A 22,529-nucleotide genomic window follows, 5' to 3' on the forward strand; every position below is an offset into this window, starting at 1 on the left:
TCAGTCTGTAATCCCTTTTTATTTTCTTATGTTTGTTTAAAATTTAGCCATCAATGACCTATGAGCCTTAGGGATTTCATTGCTTGGAAGCCAAACCATTTATATCAGTGAAGCTATTTCTTGCCTTGGAGCAGAATACAAACATACATGCCTTGAAATGCAATACTCCCTTTCCGCATTAGGATACTAAAAGAACTCACTGGAACCTGCTGAACTTGAGGGGCAGCTACTGCCTGGACAGTGGCTGGAGTTAGTGTCTGGATGGTGCCGCTGGTACTCTGTGTCAGTACCCTCTGAGCTTGCATGGTCTGCACCTGCTGCTGGATGGTGACTGGTTGAACTTGGGAGGAAGTCACCAAGCTTTGAACCTGAGGTTGCAGCACTAGAAAGAAGGTAAGAAAAGTCTGAAACGGCTCAAGGGAAATTATGACTTTCACAATGAGAGTTGTAGTCTTTGATCTTTGGTTATAGGCTGTGTTTCAAGAAAAACATATAGATAATTGCTGTAGTTTTTTCTAAAGGTTATCGTAACAACCAGAGATGAGCAAAACTCACCAGAAATATCTTCTATTCAGTTCTAATACATTAAATCAGGACAGTACTGTCTTATTCAGTGATACAGTAATTCTGGATTTTTAAATTACATATTTACTTACTGACATGAGTTTTTATAACTTTACTATTCAAGTTTATATTTTAAGCATTATATATTTTATTGATTGTGCTGTTTAATTGTATTTATTTTAAACAACTCTGAAAGTAGAGAGTATATTTTGACCAAATAGCCAAACTTTATTGCAAAACAATTAAGATAACACACTCTGTGTTAGTTTTCATTTTCCAGTTATTTTTGTCTCTCACTGGCAACATGGATATGGCTCTAAATAATGCTGTATTCCAGATATTTTTAACTCATCTGTGAAGACAAAGGCAAGGATTTTTTTACCATAGTTATCTATAAAGCTGTGTTCTTCATTGCTTTGAAGACCATGAGAGTTACCTTGAAAACTTGTGGCTGCGTTTTGGTATATTACAGGTTGCTGAATGATCCGGGTCTGGGGAGAGGAGCTGAAAGTTGGAGTAATCATCACTGTCTGTTGCTGAAGTGGAGGTTGAACTTGGGGACGAGGTTGAAGAGGGGGTGCAGCCCGCTGTGGAGCAGAAATTGTGCCTGTTGACTGAGAAGCCTTCACTTGCACAGTCTGAAGCTGTGGCGGAGAAGCTGCACCAGGAGAAGAGGATTGTAACTGCCCCTGATTGTAGGCTTTCTGTGAAGTATCTGATGTTCTGTCTCCATTACATGCATTGCTGCTCTGGAATGTGCTGTATAACTGTTCAGAAAATAAATCTGGAAAATCTCCAACCTGACTGCTGACAAACTGTAGCATTTCTATAAAACACAAAACAAAAAAATGGAAACCATATGATTATTTTTCAAGATTCATCAACCTTGAAATTAAAAAAAGTATAGAGGAAGGACAGGCATTCCTTTAGAAATTATGGATGTTAAATCTAAAAACAACTAATCACCAGAGATTATGGGAGCTTTAGTCCAAACATCTGAAAGGCCCCTGCTTATTGTTCCTGATTCAGACTGGTGAATCTCAGTTAATCGTAAGAATGGAGGATGGAGATGAAATGACTGGGTATTATTCTGTCTGTGGCCTTATCGCTGGATGCCTAAGTGGTATCTGTAACTTCAAATACCTTTCTTTTTTTTAGCTTTGGATCTGAGCCAATTGTAACCATACTTTAGAAAACTAAATCTTGCCATAATTATCTATGATTTTGTCACACCCCAATTAAATTATTCCAATGAGTCATTTGTGGAACTGCCTTTCTGGAAAATTGAAATGATTTAAAATATGATGCCTTGTTATTAACCAGGTGTGTAGATTTTACCACTGTCAGGTCAGCACTTAAACATCTCCACCAATTACTAATTTGTTTATAATCATGGGTTATTCTAAACTTTAAAATCTTAAAAAGTATGTAACCAGACAGCCTTTGAAGTGAACCAATCCATGCACAATCAGCTACGGAATCCCGACTCCAAGTTCCCTCCCGTTTTTTTTTTTTTTTTAATTAGGATTTTTCAATACAGTAAAAATGAACAAACAAAAAATAGAAAATAATTAAAAAATTAAGGAATAAGAAAAAAGAAAACATACAACATATGCCTTCTGCCCTTCTCTCTATCGAGTAATTCTCATCTTAACCTTTTCCCCATCCTCTTTGTGCCTTTTTAGTCCCCAAATCCCCAAATCATCAACTTGATCTTTTCTTCTTTCAACAAAACGTACATGTAAGGTTTCCAGTCTTTCAAAAAAAAAAATTTGTCATTTTCTCTGACCAAGCTGGTCAGCTTTGCCATTTCTGCAAGTTCAGTTCATTTTATAATCCAATCTTCTACTGTAGGTATTTCACTGCTTTCCAGCCAAGTTCCCTCCCTTTCAAAAGGCTCCCTTTCTGTTACAGCACACATAGATTCTGATATAATAGCTATATACTACACAGGTCAGTGACTGGCTCTCCCAATATTTTTTTTTAATTAATTTCAATCTTTAGAGATAATATTGGATCACGTTTCCCCTACTGCCCATTTCCACTACTGAAACATCCCAAGTGCTGGGGAGTGGGGGGGAATAGTAACTGAACAACAGAAGCACAAATCCAGCTACATTTCTGCTTCTTGAATGTTTTTTAGAAGAAGAGAATCCTGAATGGTGCATATTTTTATCTGGAAGGGCAACAGTTTTCCTTTTTTTTTCTTGACACTGTGGTCTAAAAGGTGTATAGCCTGATAAATGTATTTCTCAATCTTCCAGAATCTAACCAAGACATTTTTAATTTTAATAAAACTAAGTGATAAAGACAAATTAAACAAGTAGCAGTGAAAAAATAAACTGAGTTCTACCTGGATAACTCACCCTCTCAGCCCAAAAAGAGGTTAATACTGATAGATTACAGTATCCCTGGTTCAGTTTTGAGATGACAGACCCATACACATTTAATAAATAAATAAATATCTGTATAGGAGAGAGGGGAAATTACAGAAGAATAAGACTTGATTTAATAAAGATCAGCCAAGTACTATAATTGCACTGCTATTAATTGTAGCAGTACTGTAATTCAGATACAAGAATAGAAATTAGACAAAGTAGAAATGAATCTCTGAGATTTGATTTGCCAGCACACCATAAGCTTTACAGGTAGTCCCTGGGTTAAAAATCCCTGAGTTACAGACCACCCATAGTTAAGAATGGAGCCTATTGTAGCAAAATTTGAGTTAAATACACAATGATTTGAGTTAAATACACAATGGTCCAAGTTAATTACACAATACTACTTATACAGTATTATACAATAATACTGTTCTGGTTTACATACAAATTCGACTTAAGGGCAGACCTTCGGAACAGAACTTGTCCTTAAACTGGGGACTACCTGTAGTAGCAATAGGAATCAGATACTTTCCAGCCATGTTATATAATAATCAACACCTAAAAACTCTCATTAGGATTTCCACTTTAGTTTCAGAAATGTACATAAACGTTCAAACATTTTATTGTCTTTATGTTTAATGTTTCACATATTTTTTTAGTATGTAAAGTGCCAGGAGTTAGGCATAGATTACAGTGGTATAAAAATACCTCAAATACATACCCAAAGGATCAGAGTAGATAACTTAAAAAGCCTAGATAGTATAACTACAGAACAGAACATGCTGAAAGTACAGTAGCTGCATTATTCTAAAAGCTAGGAGAGAAGCTTGATTTACTTAGTAAGTTATCTAAAGCAAGCTTTATCAGAAGGAATTCACTACTTTGGGACATCTGATAAAATATTTTTTTTTCCTTATTGATCAGCATGACTGTCTGAGATTATTCATTAAACGTGAACTATGATTTACCTCCTGTTGTGAAGTCAATGTGCATTCACGATACCCCAAACCATACAGACTGAAGATATTCATTCACCTTAGATGTGGAATCCATGACTTCATAAGGGATAGTTGCATGTTCTGAGTCTGGTACAGAGTCAGATTACTGTATAGAGAATTGGAGCTTCTTTTGAAAGAACAGAGAAGCTGCTGGACCAAGACAGGTAGCAGGGGGATTTAACATTTCCCCACAGCCTCAGAATTAACTGAGTGGCATTTCTGGGGCAAAGGAAATCCAGTTAAAGGGGAAGCAGGAAGAACATTTGTTTTTAGAATTTTATTTCTGTAGAAACAAGTAATTATGCCATGAATCTGCAATTAGGTTACTTTTCTTTTTCTATGCTTTCTTTACAGATGTTTCTTTTCTTTTCTTTTTGACTTTTTTGTATTTTAATCTTTTGGAAATTTAACGAAATTTATAATATAAAGAATCTGCAATTAGGCTTTACATTTATTTTGATGTGCATGTGCTAATTAATTTTTTTTTCTTGTGTTTCTGTCTTTGTACAAATTGGAGAATAACCTGTAATTCCCAGTTATCATATATTTACAACTGTGTTCATGAATCTATCTTTACAGACTCTGAGTCAGTGTTTTTTCTTAATAATTAGCTGGGTATATAGACCCAGAGGGCTTCTGGAACAGGTTTGAGACTTCCCAATTTTGACCAATTACCGCAGTCATGCTGCTATACCTCCCTTTTTATATCAGCTAAAATGGAAGTTACCATTATAGATTCATCAGTGGATGTATTTGTTTTGACTCACACATCTTACATTAATTTAAACAAAAAACTCTGTACATGACAGCTTTAAAGTTACTGATACCATTTTATAAACATAGTTTTAAGCAGACCCTTTCTACAGAACTGAGGTATATAATATTAACAGGCTGAACAGGATGAAATCCATGTTATAATAGCTAGTCTGGAATACAGTTTATGTATATAAGCATAATATACAAACATCCTCATAATATACAAACATGTCAATAAAAGTAACAGATTTCTGAAACCTGTACTACCAAGGGAACACAGAAATGTTCATCAAGGCTCTATCCTTAACATGCTCAGAATCTTCAACTTGGAGGCAGATGAATCTGCCAGAAATTAGTGCCTTTTTAGCTGTGGCACCTGCCTTCTGGAACGATTTTCCTCCCAATGTCTGGTTGACCCTGGACCTGCTGGCCATTAGAAAGGCAGTGAAAACCTGGTTCTTTCCTTGGACATTTAAGCCAGGATGTTTGGAATTCCTATCCAGAGGTGTATAATAAATTAGAGTCCCTTTCACCAGTTAATGGTTGTTCTTTGTTTTTAGTTGGTATTGTTTATTTTGTTTTTATATTGTTGGTTTATTATATGCTGCCAGAGCTGCACTGTTCGAGTTCAGCAGCCATATAATTGCTCTAAATAAATAAATAAGGGATCCCAAGTCATTAATTCTACTAATCATAAGCACTAAAAAAGTTACCTACTAATTTTTTATGCAAGAAGTTTAGAAAGCAAATCCTGTAACTGAAGAAGCCATTAAGTAATAAACCTCAAAAACCTGTAATAGTATCAAGGAAATATTTAGGGCACCAATATGCAATCATGTGCATTTTTTCTGCCTTATTTCTTATTCTGCAGCCTCCATCAATTTAAACCAATACAAGATATTTCCAGGAAAAGGACTGGAGTGCAGAAGTGAAAAATGAGATATGGTATGTAAAGAAACTTACTAAGCAAAAACATTTGAACAAGTGGAAACCAAAATTCTATTCACTTGGCAGAGCTCAACTTAGAGGACATATTTTATACCATAAAAGCATTCTCTTTCTCCATCTCTTTAATCCCACAACTTTGAGAACCAAAGAGGAAAATTCTGGATAACAGTCTAATCCCAAGGATTTCTTCAACAGTTGACTGGGGCAAAAGAAGCCTTTAAAGATTTTAGGATTTCAAAGATAATAGTTTCCCATCACAAGATATTCCTATAACTACTTAATGGAAATGCAGGCTACAGAGTTTACCTTACAAACATCCAACAACTGTGACTTATTGATCTTAGAACAAAAATCTGAAAAGCCCATTGCCATTTTACCCTCTTGAAATCAACATGATTTGATTGATAAAAAGAAAGTTGTGTTCATTTTAGGGCTACCAGATCTGGGCTGCAAAAACCCAAACAAATATTAGATAGCAGGAAAGAGTTGATTTTCTTGACTGACGTCTAGCAGTCATCAGAATTTTTGCAGTCCAGGTTTGGCAACCTAGTTATATTATTTTAAAAAATATGTAAGAACTCTAACTTGGAATTCAAAACCAGCTTATCATATTTTTAAAAAAGGTAAACAAAACAGTAATCACATGTTTAAATAAGCGTGCTTCTTATTTAAACAAGTCCACTTCTATTCTAGGAAAAAAAGCAAAAAGCAAAAGGCACTTTCAAAGCAAACAATAAATGGGAAAAGGTGTTCTTCAGAAAAACAAACAATGCAGTTCAAGACCAGGAGCACCACCCAAATCAGAGCTCTAAACACTTTTCCCCCCAGTCAATTCTTTTTACAGTGAAGTTAATGACACATTTTTAAAAATTAGGAGCCCTGGTCAGACTGTATTTTACAATGAAGTCCTATATGAACAGAAACTGATACAACTTCTATAATGTACAAAGTGTACAATGGTGACATTTTTCTGCAAATTTAAATGTACACTATCAGCTATTGTTTACATATTCAAAATTTTAAAAAACAGTGAAAATATTGCAGGTGCAAAAGTTTGGACAGAAGTAACAGCTTCCAAATGTTTCCTCTAGCCAACTAAAAATCTTCCTGTTCTTGTTTTTGGAATGCTTTCCCACTCTTCCTTGGAAAACTCTTCTAACTCAGAAACATTCTTAGGTCTCCTTGTATATATTGCATGTTTGAGATCACCCCACAGATTTTCAATAGTATTCAAATCTGGAGACTTGGAAGCTATTCCAAAATCTCTGTTGCCCTAAAGGGCAAGACCAGGACCAATGGGTGGAAATGACATGGAAACAGATCTAGGTTAGATGCGAGGAGGAATTTCCTGACAGAAGCATACATACATAGCCATATATATCTGAAATCCTTTAGCAGATTCTACACCAAGCAGGGTGTTTAAGACGAGATGACTTCCAATCCCATGATCCTATGATTGTAACAATTCCGGGATACATCTGTTACACTGCTGATACTCTCCAGATATGTTACATGATTTGATCCTGCTGAATGGCATTCCTGAACTGAAGAACTAAGTTAACTAAGGCTAACTGTCCTAGTTAGCCTAGTTAATTAACTATTAGCCTAGTTTTTTAGCCTAATATTTCCTTAATGTTCATTAAACTGCATCCTAGGGAGCATGTAGTTTGTTCACCATAACTGTACCCACACTAGCAATTTATTTAATATACTCCTTCAATTCTTATTTTTATTTTGTATAATATAAAAAATTTAACACTGGCAGCCCTCTCTACACTGCCAAATTTTTACAGTGAAATCACTAAAAACTGGTGTTTGGAGCAAGGAAGCACATAATAACTGTACTAAACTCTAGTATTGGCTTAATGTAGTTTTAAAAACACAAAAAGTCCAGCTGTGCTAGTAAGTGTGATATGACCCCACCAATTTGATATCATTGTCCCAACAACTGCAGACTCAGGCCACTTCAAAAACATAAAGTGCAGTGTTGGCCCTCAAAAGAAGGCCCACCCCTGCTAACCCTCTTATTATAATGTTCAAGGACTACACCCAGGGAGTAATGGCTTCAAAGCACTCTGTTTGCAGCTTGTCCTTGGGAGGTGGATTATGTTTGTGGGTAAGGCTTCTGGGGGCAAGGTTTTAGCCCTCTAGTAACCTCATCCCAATCCTAAAGTGGGCCTGGGGAGTGATTTGGTCCATAGATTATATACCACTACATCCACAGCCACAATTTAAATCCTTTTTTAAAGCAGCCCACATGCCTTCTGCACGGCAAAACACTGGATAGTGAATCATACTTTATTCATTATCTTGATTAGTCAAACATAAATGTACAGGTAGTCCTTGTTTAGTAACTGTTTAGCAACTGCCTTGTTTAGCAACTGTTCACAGTTACAATGGTGATGAAAAAGTAACTACATGACCAATCCTCACATTTATGACCTTTGGAGGTCTGTGATGCAAAGGAAAGCTGAAGATCATAAGCACAGTTGTCGTTTCACTTAGTAACCATTTCACTTAATGACCAAATTGTTGGTCTCAATTGTGGTCGCTAAACAAGGACTGCTGTAATGTGTTACCTAACTTTTGCATTTTAGATCTGTCTAGTACTTTCTTCAGAACCTATCTGAAAGCATATATTCACCCCCTTCTTTAAAAAAAATAAACTTTTCCATAGCCACACCTAGGAATAAATATTTTCTCAAAAAAAAGCAGGGGAGACTACTTTAAACTGGCACATTCTAGGAATCTGAAATATTCTTCCAGATCAGATTTTGTCATATGTCTCTTTGTTCTAAAACTTCTCTATGTCTTTCCTGAAGAGCTTTAAAATGGTCACAACACTCTAATGAGACTGATTTTCTGGGCAGAGGCCCATTTCCCATAAACCCATTGCTTTCATAAAAGTACCTTCTCTCCTGGACTCCCCATTTCTTGAGAAGATATATATTATGGAGCAAAATAACGCTCAGGTAGCAAGTCCTAAGTAAGCACTAAACACTGAAAGCTGACAGCAAGTTGCGCTCTCCCCAAAACTGAACATGTAGTAACAAAGAACACAGGTTCTAGGTGTTGATCTCCAAATGGTAAGAGCCCATCCTCAAAAGCCTTACAGAACCAATTAGATTCATAAGTAATGCTGAAGTTATCCAGGAAGCACTATACTGTAGACCAGTGTTTTTCAAACTTTAAGATGTGTGGACTTGGACTCTGAGAATTCCCCAGATGTCCCAGAATTCCATAGCCAAAATTCCCCAACATGCTGGCTGGGGAATTCTGGAAGTTGAAGTCTGCACATCTTAAAGTTGCCAAGTGGTTTTTTTTTTTTTTGTAATAACTTTATTAAATTTTTAAACAAGATAAAAACTAACAGGAACTAATATTTAAGATAAAGAAAAAAAAGAAAATACAGAAAGAGAGAACAAAGCCAAAAGTACAGAAAGAAAAGAAAGAAAAAGAAGTATAGTATAAGGAAATGACGTCTGATTTTCTTTTACAAAGCTATAGATATAGATTTAAATTGAACTCTTACTCTAGAGTTACAATATAACTTTTATTTTTTCTACCATCTAATATTTTTTCTAATCATCAAACCAATATATCATAATTTCATTTTTTCTGTTTCACACAAAAATCCAAAAGAGGTTTCCAATCAGCATTGAACTTAATCAGTGTCTTTTCTCTGATCAAAGCTGTCAATTTAGTTATCTCAGCAAGCTCCATCATCTTCACGATCTACTCTTCCATTGTGGGTAATGTCAAATCCTTCCACCATTATGCATATAAAAGTCTTGCTGCTGTTATCATATATAAAAACAAAGTTCCATGAGTTTTTTCCAACTCTTTGTCAGTCAGTCCCAAAAGAAACATCTCTGGCTTCAATTGTAAATTAATTTTTAAAATCTTCTGAATTAATATATGTATTTGGATCCAATTTTTTTTAGTTTTTTACATGTCCACCAAGCATGATAAAAAGTCCCCTGTTGTTGTTCACATTTCCAACATATATTCGAAGTATCTTTATACGTTTTAGATAATTTTTCCAGTGACAAATACCAATGATACATCATCTTATAAAAATTGTCCTTAAAGTCACCAAGTTTGAAAAACACTGCTATAGATTATCCACAACAATCATATCTGCCATGTGAAGTGTAGAGTACTTTTAATAGAAATCTAAGCAAGGGCCACATACACTGTGTACTCTTCTAGAAAGTGCTGGCAAAACTAAAAACGTTAATTGCAAAATCAGTAACGTGGGCTTATAATTATACCACATGAGCATTCTGCTTCTTCAGACCAACGTATAGCCCAAACCATCCCAATGTTGGAAAAATAATCAAAATCTTATAAAGAAAAAAATATTACAGGTAGTCCTCAGGTTACAATGGCAATTGGGACTGGAATTTCTGTTACTAAGCAATGTGGTCGTAAAGCGTGATGTCATGTGACTGCATTGCTTAGCAACAGCAATCCATTGCCATCATTAAACAAGGACCATGCAAGTCGTTCATGATGTGGGAAGAGGCGCTGAAACCACATCCTAGACAAGCAGGCCAGTGGGTGAGAGCTATGGGCAAGCAGGTGGCTACGAAGGGTGAGTGCTACGAAGGGTGCTGCAGGTGGGTGTTATGGAGGGCAGGAGGGTGAGTGCTGCAGGTGGGTGCTACAAAGTATGGGCGGACAGGGAGTGCCACAGGCAGTCACTACAGAGTATGAGATCCCCATGCCACCTGGGGGCTCCTCAGGAGAAAAGGTGGCAGAAGCGGGAATGACTTGTGACTTCCTGCCGGCTTCCCCATTGACTTTGCTTGTAAGAAGCCAGCCAGGAAGGTCACAAATGGTGATCACATGACCGCTGGATGCTGCAGCCATTGTAAGTGCGAGCTGATTGCCAAGTGCCCAAATCATGATCACATGAACATGAGACACTGCAATGGCCACAACTTTGAGGAACGGTTGTAAGTCCCCCTCATTCAGCGCTGTTGTAACTTTGAACAGTCGCTGAACGAGTGAACATAACCCAAAAACTACCTGTACAGGCTTCCTGAGACCAAGTAAAGTTTCCCAATCTCAGCAATTTATAAAACAAACACATCTAACATAGTACTTGTTTTTAAACATTATTTTTATTTTCTACTCCTTTTCAGGTATTTAAGTACTTTGACTCTGAAAGCCACATCTCAAGCGCAAATTTATTTTTCTTTAGCAAACAAAATATTTTCCTCATTCACATACATACATGAAGTTATGTGAATAACTGTGAAAAGGTGAGTCAAATCACTGCAACTAGGAATTTGTTTTTGAGCAAAAGGAAAATCAAATGTTAAATGATGTTAAGAAATATTTTGATTCATGCTACAACTGGGCAGAAAAAATAAATTGTACTGCCTTTTTAAGGTTGGGCAAAAGAGACTTGGCATTAACTGCTCAAATTGTAACATACTTTTTAAAATTTATATTAATTCAAATGTCACTGGAAAAAATAAGCTATAAAAATTACGAACACAGAAGCAGAAGTAGCAGTGACATGTGAATTTAAGATAGGATAACTATGTTAATGTTAATATTAGTAGCCTTAATCAGAGGGTTCTTTGTCTGACTGAAGTATTTATTTCTTTTTATATGTTCCTTATATCCAGGCAATTTTTGGTGCATACTTTTTCCAGTTTAAACCTGAGGCCTCAGGACCATATGCAGCACCTGAAAGCTTTGGTGTGCCTTCCTGAGTGTGTCCAAAAGTTGCCACCAAATTATTTTATTTAATGCAATAGATAGCTAACTATTTTTAACAGACTAATTAGGAGAGAGGATATCACATGGTTCACAAACGTCCATTAAACAGAAAATAGATCATCATGAGTAATTTGCATAATGACATCATTTATATTATGATATCATGATACAAATGACATATTTTGTGTCATTTGTATCATGATATCATAATGCAAAGTGGCAGAGGTTTGACTCACTGCATGTGGTCCACGTCTGCTAAACTGTGGTTTCACTGTACTTACACGAAGGGCAATCATATTAACCACATTTAATTATTTTAGTTACATTTTAATTAAATATAAGATTAAAATAATTGTTTATTCAGGCTATGCCTATATTTTGGAGTATAGTCTCTGACATCATCCAAATTTGCACATCCCTGTCCTAAATCCTTTCAATTCATAATCTGACACAATTAGAATGGGACAGGTTGTGAACTACAGTGGGGCAAAAAAGTATTTAGTCAGCCACCAATTGTGCAAGTTCTCCCACTTAAAAAGATGAGAGAGGCTGTAATTTTCATCATAGGTATACCTCAACTATGAGAGACAAAATGGGGGGAAAAAATCCAGAAAATCACATTGTCTGATTTTTAAAGAATTTATTTGCAAATCATGGTGGAAAATAAGTATTTGGTCACCTACAAACAAGCAAGATCTGTAACTACTTCTTTAAGAGGCTCCTCTGTCCTCCACTCGTTACCTGTAGTGATGGCACCTGTTTGACCTTGTTATCAGTATAAAAGACACCTGTCCACAACCTCAAACAGTCATACTCCAAAGTCAACTATGGCCAAGACCAAAGAGCTGTTGAAGAACACCAGAAACAAAATTGTAGACCTGCACCAGGCTGGGAAGACTGAATCTGCAATAGGCAAGCAGCTTGGTGTGAAGAAATCAACTGTGGGAGCAATAATTAGAAAATGGAAGACATACAAGACCACTGATAATCTCCCTTGATCTGGGGCTCCACGCAAGATCTCACCCTGTGGGGTCAAAATGATCACAATCCCAGAACCACACAGGGGGACCTAGTGAATGACCTGCAGAGAGCTGGGACCAAAGTAACAAAGGCTACCATCAGTAACACACTACGCTGCCAGGGACTCAAATCCTGCAGTGCCAGACGTGTCCCCCTGCTTAAGCCAGTACATGTCTGGGCCAGTCTGAAGTTTGCTAGAGAGCATTTGGATGATCCAGAAGAGGACTGGGAGAATGTCATATGGTCAGATGAAACCAAAGTAGAACATTTTGGTCTAAACTCAACTTGTTGTGTTTGGAGGAGAGAGAATGCTGAGTTGCATCCAAAGAACACCATACCTACTGTGAAGCATGGGGGTGAAAACATCATGCTTTGGGGCTGTTTTTCTGCAAAGGGACCAGGACGACTGATCTGTGTAAAGGAAAGAATGAATGGGGCCATGTATTGTGAGATTTTGAGTGAACACCTCCTTCCATCAGCAAGGGCATTGAAGATGAAACGTGGCTGGGTCTTTCAGCATGACAGTGATCCCAAACACACCGCCCGGGCAACGAAGGAGTGGCTTGGTAAGAAGCATTTCAAGGTCCTGGAGTGGCCTAGCCAGTCTCCAGATCTCAACCCCATGGAAAACCTTTGGAGGGAGTTGAAAGTCTGTGTTGCCCAGCGACAGCCCCAAAACATCACTACTCTAGAGGAGATTTGCATGGAGGAATGGGCCAAAATACCAGCAACAGTGTGTGAAAACTTTGTGAAGACTTACAGAAAACGTTTGACCTCTCTCATTGCCAACAAAGGATATATAACAAAGTATTGAGATGAACTTTTGATATTGACCAAATACTTATTCTCCACCATGATTTGCAAATAAATTCTTTAAAAATCAGACAATGTGATTTTCTGGATTTTTTTCCCCATTTTGTCTCTCATAGTTGAGGTATACCTATGATGAAAATTACAGGCCTCTCTCATCTTTTTAAGTGGGAGAACTTGCACAATTGGTGGCTGACTAAATACTTTTTTGCCCCACTGTATATAATCCATACTCATTACTGCTATCCAGGAAAAGAGATCTACTTACTTTCTCCCAGAACACTTGAAAGTATTTTGGATAGAGAATATGTCTTCAGCTAGTACTATTCTGTCTATTCCAAATAATATGTGTTCAGCTAGTATTATTGTTTATTCCAAATAACACATTTCTGACACATCTCAGGCAGAAAGCCTATTTTTCATGACTTTAACACTCTGTATGCAATATATGCATCTAAGTCATGTCTCCTTCTTGTGCTTCCAGTTGTGCACCACATTATTGAAGCAAAACAATGCCATGTTGTCTGAGAGTTCTATTCCTAACACATACAGGGGATCAGATAAGGAAAGGCTAGTAGTAGCCAACAGCTTTTAACATCTCTACATAATCATGGAAGTTCCCAGGGCTGTTTAGCTTAAACATGCTCACAAAACATCAATTTCTTCAATAAATTCAGGAGAAATACAGATAGCATTGGTATCAATAGTATACCAAAGGCACAAAATAGCTCCTACACCAATATAGTAGTAAACATTACAGTCAGCTAGGTAATTCCATGAAACAAATGTTATAAAATATTTTTCCAGCTACAGTGTTAAAATATCTCACAGATATGGATAGGATGCTTAATTAAATTAGGATAATTGGAAACTACATCAAAACTAACATTCAAATAATACTGTGATGGAAAATTGATCCTTCTTCCAGTTCACATAAACCGGTTAATATACAATGTTTGGATCATGCCAGTTTGGTTTCTAATCTAGACACAGCATCAGGCATAAAAGGGCCTTAACAATCTTCTTGTAAAAGGAACTGATGTGAGAACAATGAATTTGATGTTATTAACCCCCCCACTGCATATTCATGGTATACATGAAACACTGGAAAACATTTTGTTTGTAGAAATTTGCTTAACAAAGCCTTGCCTTAGTTCCAAAGTAGCTTATATTATTAACAGATAAACATACAAAGGCAGAAACATATGTGTATAAAAATAAATAACCCCCTTATTTTCCCATTTGCTGCCATTTATATAAACCTCATAAAATGCATATATATTACTGCAAATCTGCAGCACATTTTAAGACTCTTCCCTATTATATGGACTAGACCAAGAAACAGTTCCTTAAGTGATGCTGCAATACTAATCCTTCTTTTGGAAATTTTTTCTAGGTAAATATATTAACATCAGGTGCAATCAGATGGCATCACCTGGCATTGTGATGTAGACCCCAGAATTATGAATAGCCACAAAAATAGAAGCAAAAATAGAAGCAGAGAGACAAAAAAACTACCATACATCTGACAGACTAAAATGTCAACTCTATTAAGCCATACTGTTTTAAAAAATGTCTTGCACACTTAATTTGTGTGCCAAAAAACTGCAAACTTCCCCCCAAAATTATCTCTGTACTATTTTCATAAAACCCTCCAGTCCCAAGCACTCACAAAAACATACAGGTTCACATATAAACGTATTACTGTTCTTTGTCATTGGATGAATGCACTAAATATTTTTATATATAGGTGTCAATATCACATGCCAAGAAATGCAACTAAACAGACTACTCCACTACAGTAATATGCAAGGGAGGGGGGTCTTCTGATAAGTTATCCACAATTCTAGATACTGTTTCGGTCTTCTAAGCCCATTTTGAGATGTTTAGAACTGGCAAAGATCTAAGAGAGTACCAATACAAGAGAACTAAGAGAGTCCTAAGAGAGTCTAAGAGAGTCCTAGGCACGAATGTTTAGTAATAAGGCCAACTGAATTTTCAAATAAGGGTACACAGAGGTACTACACCCATGTTCAAACAATATATGTATTCTTCAGCAAGCAGGCATAGGATTGCACCGCAAGCATACCTTAAATTTTACCTAATCTACAGAATAACTCTCAAATTTTCTATCATAAATGACAGGCATCTGGATTTGGGCGAGGGGGGAACAGCAGAGAAGAATAACTACGGCGTCGCATGTTACACACATTGGGAGGCACCTGCCAATTCAGATCTGAGGCTGCTCTGGGAATCCCCAGCAATTTAAACCGGGCTAGCTGTGCTTCGGTGACCGAAAGGCAAATACACCCGGCAGCACTTCGCCCCTCTACAGGCCGGGTCGGGAGATCCGCGCCGAGCAGCGCCTTCCTTTTCCTCCGCGGCTGCTGTATCTGAGGGGGGCGATAGTGGGCTCAGCCGAGCGCCCGCCCCGCACGCACTCACCATCGATATCGCCCAGTGTGAGCTCGTCGCCGAGCTCCGTCAGGGTCTCCATAGTCTCCATGCTGCTCAGCTCGCCGTTTTCCATTGCCGGCGGGGCGCGCCCGGTTCAGCTACAGCGAGTCACCTCGTCAGAGGGAGCGGCGTCAGCTCGCGCATTAACCCTTTCCCAGGCGGGGTTGCTGCTTCACCTCGGGCTCTCCAAGCTTACATCCCCAATCAACGCCATCTTGCACTAACTTCCGCAAACTCCACCCATCCACCTGCGAGGAGGCACCGCCGCGCGCTGCTGGTTGTCCATGAGACCAGGTCTCCGCCGACCAATCAGCGGACAGAGCGGCTCGTGGTGTGATGGCGCGTCAGCGATCAGCAGCTTTCATTTGGATGCGAGGCAGTTCCCCCCCTGCTGGACTGCCCTCCCGGTTTGGATATGCATAAGAAGGAGGGAAGTTTATGAAATATTAAGGTTAAAATCGAAAACGGGAGGGCGCTATTGATTTCACTTCCAGATTCACGGCTAGTTTTAGGCACCGTAGAAACGGACGCGCAAAAAGAGAACATCGTGGACTGTGCTAGAGAAAAATGGCAAACTCAAAAATTGGAAATACCTTTCTTTGGACAATCCAAAATATGTTAAGATTGCCATCAAGCTTGATGTTAAGAAAGAGAGGTGGGAGCCCTTTGTGGGGAGAGAGTTTTGTCCATTTAATAGTGAAATCTAAACATCTGTCTTTGCCAGTTTCAGAAAGGACATAGAGTCCTGTGACACTTTTAAAGATAACCAGTTTATTGGAACGCTTTGGTGGATCACAGTCCACTTTAGCCACCAAAGGTTCTGCAACAGTAAGTGTGTTAGTCTCTAAGTGATCCTAAGACTCTGGTTTTGCAAAAGACAAACATGGCCACTTCCCTAGAAGCTTTCAGATAGAGTTTGGGATCCTCTTATCTCCTTGGGGAATTATTTTTTAAAAACTGTATAAACTATCTCTATTTGGCTTTAAATTTTTGTTACACATTTTTGTCTCAGTGCCCATATGTATAACCTAGTCAAACTGTCGGCTTAGAAGCTAAGTAGAATAGGACTTGGCGATGGGAGGCCACCAGGCAATACCAGGGCAGTAGGCAAGACTAGAAAATGAGTACGAGTGTGTATTCTCCAAAAAGGCTACCAAGAAAATTACATGGAGTTGAACTCTGAAGATTTGTCTTCTATCCAGAATAATGCACATTCCATCTTAGAATGTGGGTGACCGCATCTGGGTCATGAACCCAGGGAACCTTTGCCGTAAAATCTGCTAATCATTAAAGCACCACAGGACTATCTGTCCTTTAATATAAATATAAACAAATCATAAAAAACAAGTTAATGTTCCATCTTCTCCCATTAAAAATATCCTTGGGCATTTCAGACATGTGGGTGTAACTTTAAAGTCAAAACTTTAATCCTTTGAGTTAAACATTCACTGGTGCACCAACTTGACTCCAGGGCTTTACGCTATTTAAACAGCAATGTGCATGAGTAACTAAAGCAATGATCATAGGTTAAGGAAATAAATCTTTTCATTGAATGGAAGTTTCTGAAAGTTCCAAATACTGCTTTATGAGTTTTATTGCCTGGACTTGTGTCCCATCAGGAAACCGATCTTCTAAATGGACAGCAATGTTATCCCAGCCCTATGATATAATATGTGATAAATCATGAGCTGGATCATTTGAAAGAATAATGGGGGTTGATTCACACATTTTTCAGCTTTCATATGATAATTCAATGCATCAATTGAAAAGATTTAACAATCCTTTTCACCTCGGGCTCTAACAATCCTTTCAAATCAAATACTGGCTTTCCATCTTTCTACATATTTCATCCACCTTTATATCACTCTCAAGATCAATTGAAAAGAACTATCCTGAACAAGATGTATTTTGAAGAGTTTGATCTTTCCCAAGATTCTACAGGAAGCTAACAAGAAGAGATACTCCAATTTATACTATTCTATGAAAAAGTTTTTGAAATAAATGAAACATCACCAAATATTGATGCTATTTGTTCACCAGCTGTTATATAGAAGAAGCCTAACAGTAGGACCAACATGAAAGTTTGATAACATTCAGTGCAAATATATGTAAAAATTCAAAGGGGAGCAAGTTATGATAGCACTGTGATGTGGCTGCTAAAAAGGCAAATGAAATTTAGACTGCATCAACAAGTATAATTTCCAAATTATGTGACCTAATCACTCCATTTTATTCTGTTTAGTTCAAATCCCACCCCTAGGTGTCCCAGCTGAGAGATTTAGAGAAATTGGAACAAGTGCAGAAAAGGTCAATGAGGATGATCAGAGGACTAAAAATTAGGTCTTATGAAGAGAAATTGAAGGAGCTGGGCACATTTAGCACTGAAAAAAGAAAAGACTAAAAAGGGATATTATAACATTTTTCACATATCTCATCAAACGTTCTTAGCATGAGTTAAGAGGACCTGTCCTTTTATGGGTTGCTAACTGGCTAAACAAAAAAGGTGAGTAAATGGGCAGTTCTCTTAGTGGAGAGAAGAAAGAAATGGAGTCTTTCAAGGATCTGTGTTGGGACCAGTGTTTAACTTGTTTATACATGTTCTTGACTTAGGGGTGAGTAGTGAGCTGGCTGAGTTTGCAAATTATATATACCGTATTTTTCCAACAATAAGATGCCCCCATGTACAAGACGACCCCCACTTTTCCAGCCCAAAATTAAAAAATCAATATTTTAAAGATAGTGCAGAACACATTTTTATTTAGTAATTAGTTAACATTGACCTGATACACTCGGTGGGAGGAAGTTGAAACTGTCTCTCTGCAGCTCTATTTCCAGGCTCTTTTGCATAACTGATTACATTCAAGCACGAGTGAAACTGCAGATAGCTTGTCTCTGCAAACAGCCTTCCTCTAATTGGTTTGTTCAGCATCAGCTGACATCAGTTACATCAGGCTCGTGATTGGAGGAAGTCTGTTTGGGAGACAAGCTATTTCACTCGTGACTGGAGGCTAGCAATAGGAGGAAGCCTCTCTGCAGAAACAAAGTATGGGCAGTTTTGCAACCGCGCGATTCTCGGCTGACTTCCTTGAATAAGACGCCCTTCAGTTTTTAGGGTAAGGATTTTAGAAAAAAGTATCGTCTTATCGTCGGAAAAATACGGTAACTTCACATATACTGCGATCAAGTCTGAAACTAACAAAGAAAAATATATTGGAGTCATTACAGGTAGCAAAATGAAGATGTTGACTCAGCGTATGGAAGTCGTGAAAATGGTATATTCCATGCTAGGAATCATTAGAAAAACTATTGAAAATAAAATTGTCTAAATTGCATTGTTACTATACAAAACTATAATACATTTGCATGTAGAATACCGTCTTATATACAGTTCTAGTCATCACACTTAAAAAAGAATATAACAGCTAGAAAAATCACAGGACAGGACAACCGAGATGATTCAGGGTCTTGAACAAGTTCCTGAGAAAATGCTATAATGTTTGGGACACTCTAGTGATTGAAGGAGGATATGATTGAGGTCTATAAAAATCATACATGGTATGCAGAAAGTAGAGAAAAGTTCACTCTTTCTCAAAACACAAGGATAAGGGGTCATCCCATGAAGTTTGATTGGAAGGAGAGGTAAAACAGACAAAAGGAAACATTTCTTCATATAGCATAGAGGTTCCCAATGCCTTTAGCATCTCACTAATTTTTTCATGGTACACTGTAGTTTTCAAGCTGTGTGCTGAGGAAAACACAGCAATAGTAGACTAGTAATTTGTGTAATGTCCAACAGATACTGAGTATTGCTATGTTTCCTTCAAATATTTAAAATATCCCGCAACACCCTTATGAGTTTCCTATGACACCCTGGGGTGCCACAATGCAATTTGGGAACCATGGATATAGCACATTATTTCTCTGTGGAAATCATTTCCACAGAATGTGGTGATGGCCATTAAAGGGATTGGATAAATTCATGGAAGTGTTATTGGTTTTGAAGATTCAGTATTACCTCTGGATCTGGAGCATGCCTCCAAATACCAGTGGTGGGGATGAATATTTTTTCATTTCCTACTTACAAGCATCCCAGAGGCATTTAGTTGACTGCTGTAAAAACAAAACATTCATCTAAGATTTGTCCAATGCCTGATCCAGCAGAACTGTTTTTATGGAATCACACAGAAGTTCTTCTCTATTGTTTCAAATGCAGGACACAGAATTAACTTGCAGGAAGGCAGATTCTATAAGTGTTAGAAAAAAGTTTCCTAGCAGTGAGAACAGGTTGAAGGGGATTAATTATCCACAGTGGTGATATACTTCCTTATTTACTTTTACATTTATATCCTGGTTTCCTCAGGACCTCAAGGCAACATATATAGCATCCCTCCTTCCATTCCTGCCCCACCCCCAACAACAACTCTGTCATGTAGGCTCAGCCAAGACTGGCTGACTGGTTCAAAATTAGTTTTCATGGCTGAAGGTGAACTTTAACCTGGGTATCCCTGGTCCTGGCCCAACACTTCAACTGTTACAGCATTGGTTCTTCACTGGATATATTTAATCCCAGCCATTTGTTGGGGGTGCTTTAATTTGGATTCCTGCACTGAACATGGGGTTGGACTACATAGCCTAAATGGCTGGTTCCAATTTTATGTTTTTGTGAAATAAATACCAAAAGACACAAAAATTAAAAGAAATATGATTCAGCCCTTCCAGAAATTAGGCAGCAAATTCTCATATTCTGAGTATTATTTAGGGGAAGGGAAAAACTAAAAAAGCCATACTTTCATATGTTATATACTGACATTTTGGCAACAAACATCAGCTCTCAAAATAATCAGGTAACTCATATTGTTGAATCAAAATGCCCAAGTATTGTTGAAGAATTATTTAAACAGTAAAGAAAAAACTCCAAAAGTAATTATTTTAACTCAAACTTCATTTTAAGGTGATTTTTTTCTAAACACAGCTCTAACCATTAAGATTGCAAATAGTGCCTACATCCCCCAATAGTATAATTTAAAATCTTTGCTTGTGCAGCATAAGCACCTCTTATATTGTAGAACAATAGTGACCAACCCATGTTCAGCAGCTTATACTACCAGATTTATTATTCCTTGGCAAGAAATTGCCTGGTTGCAATAGACTATGTTTAGACTACTATATGTGGAGCTGCTGTTGAAGGTGATCTGCAAGCTCCATCTAGTGTTTTGTACATCTACCTGGACTTTAACTGATATAGCTGTGTGGAATCATATTATGCTCATTCTGAAAGAGCTACACTTGCTATTTATGTGCTTCTAAGCTCTATTCAAGACACATGTCCTTACTTTTAAAGAGCTAAATTGCAATGGAGCTTCCCTGAAAAGTATCCAGAAACTGCAGCTAGTGCAGAATGCAGCGGCGCTGGAGTTATGGGCACCTCTAGGGTTGCGTATGTAACACCTCTGCTGCATGAGCTGCATTGGGTGCTAGTTTGCTTCCAGGTCCAATTCAAGGGGTTGGTTATGACCTTTAAAGCCCTTCACGGCATGGGCCCAGGTTACCTGAGGAACTGTTTCGTCCAAGTTACATCGACCCATCCCACCTGGTCCAGCAAGAATGGCATGTTACAGACCCCATCAGCTAGAGAATGTTGACTGGCAGGGTCTAGGAGGAAAGACTTTTTTGCCATCACCCCCACCCTGTGGAACATCTTGCCCCCTGAGATGAGATTGGCCCCCCACTCTTATGGCCTTCTGGAAGTGCGTTAAAACCTGGCTCTGTCAACTAGCATGGGGACCCAATGGGGGTTCGCAGTACTGGGCGTGGTTGGTGGTTTGAGGACGCTCTCTCTGTCTTTTAGTTTTTGTATATCTTTGTAAAGATTTTTATTGTTTTTTATCACTTTTTTACTTGTAAGCCACCTACGGTCACTTATTAAGATGGGCGGCGTAGAAATTTGATTAAATAAATAAATGACATGGTACCCAAATATCTGAAGACACAGCCCTCCCAATATTAGTTTGTTGATGTCTCAGGTTCAACAACAATATGCAAAAATAATAGTTCAGTGAATGAAAGAATACTCTTAGGCTTTTAAATTAAAAATCATCAGCACGGATACCAGTTGCAAGTTAGCAATTGCAAAACTGATTAGAAAAGGTTTTTATAAAACTAGATGTAACTATTTGAAAAAAAAATCTGCTGTTACCTCACCAGCCAAGTTGACAATATTAAAACAGTTGATTTTACCCAAGTTAAAAATGATAAATCCATCTCTCCTACTCCTGTGACACACTGAAATAGCTCACAAGAATGAGATGCTGAAGCTTTTTTTGAAACTTCAGTTTTATTCAAGAAAAGCAAAGTCGATTTCCAGTTTAAATACATATCCTTCCCTAAACCAAGCATAGCTGGCTCTGTTTAGAAAATAAATTTCCAGCCTTGTCAAGCCACAGTATCTCCTGAAAGAAACTCTCCTTCTCCACAGAAAGTAATCCCATGACAAGAGCAAACTTCCTTTTAGGCAGTGCCATCAGAAGTGGGGGCTGTACAATATTCCAGTTATCTGAATGAACAGAGAGATCTCCTACTTTCAATCAATCCCAGTCCTTAGCAAAAGCTATCCATTCTGCCAAATGCTACACAGGTTCCATGCCAAATGCCCACAGCTTGCTCGTGTGTGGCTATTTGCAAATCCATAGTTCAACTCACCAATGAAGAACTGCAGATTGGGAAGAGAACACTGACCATACTTTGACCCAAAGCCAGCTGATCTCTAGTGTAAAATTAACAGTTAAGGTGAAATCTGAATTCTGCTTCAAGTGTAAGCCTTCATAGAATGCTTGAAAATGTTGAGAAAAAAGGCAGTTTC

At 37.8% G+C, this 22,529-nt stretch overlaps 1 protein-coding gene across 1 annotated transcript in view; it reads right to left on the bottom strand.

Moving 5' to 3' along the window:
* SREBF2 (sterol regulatory element binding transcription factor 2) overlaps nucleotides 1-15,987 on the bottom strand; it is a 40,294-nt gene extending 24,307 nt beyond the window's left edge. The window contains exons 1-3 of the mRNA XM_007435684.4: nucleotides 15,659-15,987; nucleotides 1,001-1,390; nucleotides 201-382 (exon numbers count right to left, since the gene is read on the bottom strand). Coding sequence (XP_007435746.1) covers nucleotides 201-382; nucleotides 1,001-1,390; nucleotides 15,659-15,743 — 657 coding nt within the window. The 5' untranslated portion in view covers nucleotides 15,744-15,987. The remainder of the gene's footprint in view (nucleotides 1-200; nucleotides 383-1,000; nucleotides 1,391-15,658) is intronic.
* Nucleotides 15,988-22,529: the final 6,542 nt, after the last annotated feature.

The sequence above is a fragment of the Python bivittatus genome, unplaced genomic scaffold (genome assembly GCF_059951505.1).
Source record: "Python bivittatus isolate LINGU-HERP-01145 unplaced genomic scaffold, Pbiv_v1 ctg000330_np1212, whole genome shotgun sequence".
NCBI lineage: Eukaryota > Metazoa > Chordata > Lepidosauria > Squamata > Pythonidae > Python > Python bivittatus.